This window comes from Tupaia chinensis, unplaced genomic scaffold (assembly GCF_000334495.1).
Source record: "Tupaia chinensis unplaced genomic scaffold, TupChi_1.0 Scaffold138644_1, whole genome shotgun sequence".
Classification (NCBI taxonomy): domain Eukaryota; kingdom Metazoa; phylum Chordata; class Mammalia; order Scandentia; family Tupaiidae; genus Tupaia; species Tupaia belangeri.
In genome coordinates this window covers 550,898-556,843 of record NW_006198536.1, presented here as the reverse complement: position 1 = coordinate 556,843, position 5,946 = coordinate 550,898, and the positions used below count along the sequence as shown (strand labels likewise).

The 5,946-nt window shown below is 52.4% G+C and overlaps 1 protein-coding gene across 1 annotated transcript in view; it reads left to right on the top strand.

Moving 5' to 3' along the window:
* Window positions 1–5,946, top strand: part of LOC102473643 (protocadherin gamma-A12) — a 105,772-nt gene that overhangs the window by 81,753 nt on the left and 18,073 nt on the right. The window contains 1 exon segment of the mRNA XM_014592824.2: window positions 1,551–1,609. Coding sequence (XP_014448310.1) covers window positions 1,551–1,609 — 59 coding nt within the window.

Below are 5,946 nucleotides of genomic sequence, written 5' to 3'. Positions count from 1 at the left end.
GACAGAAAGCGAGAAATCACCCCCCAGGGGGGATGGTCACGCCGCAATCCCTTCTCCTCCATTCTCCTCTCGGGAACTTGGGCACGCATGCACACGCGCCCGGCGTGAGTTTTAAGCCACCGGGTACGGGACGCGAACCGCGGTCGACTACGTGGGAGTCCAGCGACATAGCCATTACGCTAACTCCTGGTTCCCTGGAGAAAAGTCTTTAGGGGCTCATCATGGGGGGGCAACCCTCACTGAACAAACTTGGACCCGCCGTCCTTATGCAGGTTGAGTTTTGCTCAGCTCCTGGGCCTCCACTCCTGGTCCCTGAATCTCCATGTAAATTTTGCTACATGTATGAATACAGTGGCTGAGGGCTGGACACCCCTGTGTCCTTCTCCATGGCAGCCCAGAATGGTGCCCGTGACTCCTGATGCACTTGGGATGCTAGGTTTCTGGGTTCAGTTCCCATCACTGCCACTGTGAGCGTTAGGGTGAGCCAGCCGCATTCCTGGGTCTTCCTTCTCCCCTGTGTGACTTGAGATACTCACACTCTCTGCTCCTGGGAGCGAGTGTGAGAATTAATTACCAGCCATCACTACACCCAGCACCGGTGAGGAGATGGCTGTAGGAGTGTTCCAGGAGCGCCTGTGATGAGATGACACGCCCCCTGGAGAGATGGGAGGAGCTGGGGAGTGAAGTGGCTGGCCAGAACCCCATACCTTCAGCCAGTGAGAGACAGCTGCAGATCAGCCCCTTGGGAGCCCTGGAGACGTAGTTGGCTGTGTTGGGAGGCTGTGGGAGCTTGATCCCTCTGGGCTCCATCCCAGCCATTTTCTCCGTCCTAGACAGAGCGGCCTTGTTCTTGCCTCCTTAGTCACAGGCCACTGTTTGGCAGGGAGTTCTGGTGGTGAGAGGTGTCCCGGGACTTGGATGCCCTGCAAAGGCCCACTCTGGCATGTCTCCTAAATTAATAATGTATTTAGCTGTGGGAGGAGATCCTTGAGAGCCAAGGGCCTGGAGGAGGTGCCCGTCTGAATCTGTCGCTGCACAACCTGGCACAAAAAGGGTTACCGGGAGCAGCGGCCATCTTGCTGCAGAGGATGCTTTGTTCCCAGCTAAGGAGCTGAATAAATTCATTCTGGGGCTGGTGGAATTCAAATGTAAAAGCCTCCTCTGTCACTTTTAGGGGCTTCCTCTGCACTCCTCCCCCACCTCCCATCCTCCACCCGTTTCCACAGAAGATACTTTCAGTCTTTAAATTTTGGCTCAGAAGTTCTGGGGGTGGGGCAGGGAGGAAGGGGACATTGCTTCAGCCAGGGAATCTGGGCTTGCTGGCTGTGGTCAGAGGCCATGTTAAGTTATCTCTCTGTCTCTGGTATCTCAGACCTTTGAGACCTGAGGTCTATTTTGTCTTTGGAGAGGAGTCTACCCTGCCCCCCATCTTATCCCATTTTCTTCTCCGCGTCCACTCCCCCACTCCTCTCCCAGCCCATCCCCAGGGGCTCAGGTGGCAATCTGACTTTTCTCAGTACTCAGCCCCTCTCCCTCTGTTTTCTCCACAGCAAGCCCCGCCCAACACGGACTGGCGTTTCTCTCAGGCCCAGAGACCCGGCACCAGCGGGTAGGTGACGATGCCCCAGCCCACCCTCTTCTCTGCGGCATTTTCTCAGTGATGATGACATGGGAGGAGATGGGGGGAGGGCTCAGCATTTGCTACAAATGGCTTCTTCCCTCCATTCGAGATTACTGGGAAGTTTTGAGGTACTGGGGGCTGGAACACAGACACCCCACACACACACACACACCCCACCCGAGGAAGAGGCGCCAGCCCTCACTATTTTGGAAGCTTAATTTCACACTCACTGCTCCCCTTCCCCCACATGCTTCCCTATCTCCTGAGGGGTCCGAGGGACCTAAGTTTGTAAGCTGATCTCTGGGTGGAAGGAGGCTCCTCACCCCTCTACTGCTGGTGCCCTGCCCTCCTCCAGCTGCGCCAGGCTCCAGCCTGACCTGGGGTCTGGCAGAGAATCCTGGGACAGAAAGAGGAGCAGGTGGAGGTGTCAGCAGTCAATGCCTCCAGAGCCTGCAGAAACTAACAAACAAATAAACAAACAACCCCAGGCGTGGAGGCAGAGGGGAGGGAGCGCAGGCAGCTGTGGAGACAGCACAGCTGGAGAAGGGACTGGAGAGGAGAAGCTGTGCTGGATGGGGGAGCCTGGGTCTGCCTCCTCTTGCCCCTTCTCCAGCTGCCCTCTGGCCTCCACCTGTCCTGCCCTCTCTGCCTGCAGGCCTTCTGTCTCCTCCCCGTCTTTCTCCACCCTTTTATTCTCTGCGTCTTATTTCCTCATCCTTTTCGGTCTCTGTCTCCGTTGCAGCCCCTGCCTGTCCCTCTTTCTGTCCCCATCTCAGGTTCTGTCTTTATGGCTGCATCTCCATCTAAGGCTCTGCAGGTGGTGCCTTCTTGCATTGATCTGCAGGTCCCCGCGCCTGCTGGCGGAGGTGCTCAGTAAATGTGAAGAGTACGGAAATGGGACTCTTCTTTAGCCTCAGTCTGTTTCTTCTCTCTCTCCCCATCTCTTGCGTCTCTGGCTTCTACCCTTGTCCTTGACCTCTGTCGTCTTCTCTGGACTCTCTCTACTCCTGCTCTGTCTATTCTCGGCCTCGTTGTGTCCCTTTCTTTGCCGCTGTCTCTGTATATCCCTCTATGTCTGTTGTCTTTTTCCTCCCCCCCCAAAGAATTATTTCTTTCATTTTATTTATTGTTATTAAAATTTTTTTGAGAGAATTTTCGCTACAAGCACGTGTGCTCACTGGAGAGACAGAGACAGACACAGAGTGAAAGTGTGAAACCACACACCCCCTCCCCCAGGAGAGATGGCCACACCAAAATCTCTCCTCCATTCTCCTCTTGGGATTTTGTTCACATGTGACATGCTCCCAGTGTATTTCAAGCCACCGGGTCTGGGGCTTGAACTTGAACTGCAGTCAGCCATGTGGGAGCCTAGCACTTTAACCACTACGCCACCCATTGGCCCAATTATTATAATTTTTAATTTCTAATAGAGCACATGTACTCACCAGAGAGCGACACAGAGAGAGAGTGAGAGAGAGAGAGAGAAAGCAAGCTGCCAGGCCCAGTACCCAAACTGCAGCTGGCCATGTGGGAGTCTAGCTCCTTGACCACTGTGCCACCTGCTAGCTCCTCCCTTGTCTTTTCTGCTTCTTTTTTATTTTTTAGTTATTTATTATTTATTTTATTTATTCATTCATTTTTTTTTAAATTTGACCAGAGAGAGACAGAGGGTGAGAGTGAGAGAGAGGAAGTGAGAAAGCAAGCCACCAGATTCAGGACTTGAACCCTGGTCAGCCATGTGAGAGTGTCCAGCACCTTAACCCACCACGCCACATGCTGTCCTTTTCTGCTTCTTGAGCCTCTTTCTCCGTTACTCTCCACCCCATCCCCCACCTGTCTCTCTGAGCCATGTCTCTGTCTCTCATTTCTTGGTACTGTGGGCAAGCCAGCCCAGGCTTGTGCCCTGCCCCCATGCTCTCAGGCTCCTGCTGCCCCTGTGCACTGAGCCTTTGATCCTGGCTCTCACACACCCTCCACCCAGGCTACCCCAGCTGCACATTGCAGTCCTACAGAGACAGGAACCCCCTGCGGCTGTTGTGGGGGGGTGACTGCAGTGAAAAGACCATCTTGGGTTGAAGAGACTAGGATGGGCTCTGGGCCAAGCCTCCCTGTTAGAAGTCAGGAGTTGGGGGGAGTCAGAGAGCCCAGAGAGAGAGAGAGAGAGAGAGAGAGAGAGAGAGAGAGGCGGCAGCCTGCCTCCTTGATGGGCGGGCATGTGCCGCCTGCATTTGCCCAGATGCTACAGACACTGAGCTTCTGGGCTCCCTCTCTCTCCTGCCCCACAACAGCCAAACCCTCCCTGTACAAGGAGCCAGGGGAGAGTCTGGTATGCCATGGACATGCCAAGTTCTGAACATGTGTGATCCTGCCCCTGCTTTCAGGAATGCAAAGCGTGTTTTAGAAGCCCCCTAAAGGCTGCAGACCTGAAGGCTCCAACCACCTTGCTCCTCCCTTGGCCCCAGCTGTCTGTTTCTCCCAGTCTCCCCATAGGTTATTCATGAGGTCATTCAGCTATTTATCCATTAATTCAACAAATGTTTATCCAGCCTCTATGATGATCCAGGCCCTGTGCCTAACTGAGCTGTAAGAGTGAATGAGCTGGGGAACCAGCAGTTAGCGTAATGGCTATGTCACTGGACTCCCATGTTATCAACTGCGGTTCGTGTCCCGGACCCTGTGGCTTAAACTCATGCCGGGCACGTGTGCGTGCGTGCCCAAGATCCCGAGAGGAGGATGGAGGAGAAGGGATTGCGGCGTGACCATCCCCCCTGGGGGGAGGGGTGATTTTCAGCGTTCTGTCTCTCTGTCTCTCTCTGTCTTTCTGGTGAGCGCATGCGCCCTAGAGTCAAAAAAAGAAAAAATAGTGAATGAGCTGGCATGATTCCTGAATCCAAAGGTCCCTCTTTTGGGCCAGGAAAGGAGACAAAAACTTGACAACAAATCACACACATGGGCACAAACATCCCTACTTACGAATCATAGGAAGTTCTGAGAACAGGATGACTTGAGTGTAATGTAGTGGGGGGTGGTGGTCAGGGAAAGCTTCTAGGAAGAGGTAACATTTGAAGCTATGAGAAGAACTGGGCAATCTGTGTTTTCTCCGCCCACCCCCACCCGAGGCCATATATGGGCCCTGAAGCAGAATGCGCTGAAGTGTAACTCCACCCACTGCCTCTGGTGTGACCTCGGGGTGAACACTGGTCCCTGCCTCAAGTCCCTTTTCATCCTATGAGAAGCTTGGTGTCTGGAATATAAGTGGGGACTCTTGGGGAGATGGAGAAGGCTCAGGCCAGGGGTTCCTCCTCCCTACTCCTATTTCTCTCTGCTTGTCCTTCTGGCTTCTGATCCCAACAGCTGTTGTGCTAGGCACTGAGCCCATGGAGCCATTTCTGCCTTCCCAGGCTGTTCCCCAGGCCTTGCGGGACGAGAGCCCCCATTTGGTTCCCCCTCTTCCCCGTCCTGCTTTCCCTTGATCGGTCCACCCTACCTTCCCCAACTCTGGGTCTCCTTTCATCCCCCCTCCTTCCCGCCTCTTTTTTTTTTTTTTTTAAAGATTAATTTATTAAAGAATTACTTACTTAATTTTATTTGGTATTATTATTTTTTTAATTTGACCAGGGAGAGAGAAAAGAAGAGTGAGAAAGCAAGCTGCTAGGTCTGGGACTCACATAGTGGTTAGCCGTGTGGGAGTCCAGCACCCCAACCTCCATGCCACCTGCCAGACCTGCATCCCTCCTCCTTTGAGAGACACTATCTCTGCTTTGGGCAGTCATTCAATGAACAAATAGCAACTTAATTTATTTCCATTTATGAACTAGTTACCTACTCATTATGGAAATAGAAAAACCACCCAGGCCAGCGGGCAGCATGTTGTTTAGGTGGCTGGATCCCACATGGCCGATTGCACAGTTCAAGTTCTGGACCCCAAACTTGGAAAACGTGCCAGGCTTGTGATCGTGCATGCCCAAAATCCTGAGAAAATGGAGGAAAAGGGATTGTGGTGTGGCCATCCCCGCAGGGGCTGTTTCCTCTATCTTTCTCTCTCTGGCAAGGGCATGCACCCTACACCAAATAAAAGAAAACAAAAACACAGCCTAGGAAGAACCACCATTTTTAATTTAATATGGAAAATATTTAATAGTTAAATAAATACTATTTAATATATACAAAAATAAGAATGATATAATGAACCTTCATGAACCCACTGTCTACTCTTTCTTTTTTTCTTTTTAAGAGAGAGATCCTTACTATAGGGCATGTACACTAGCCAGAGAGACAGAAAGTGAGAAATCACCCCCCAGAGGGGATGGCCATGCCGCAATCCC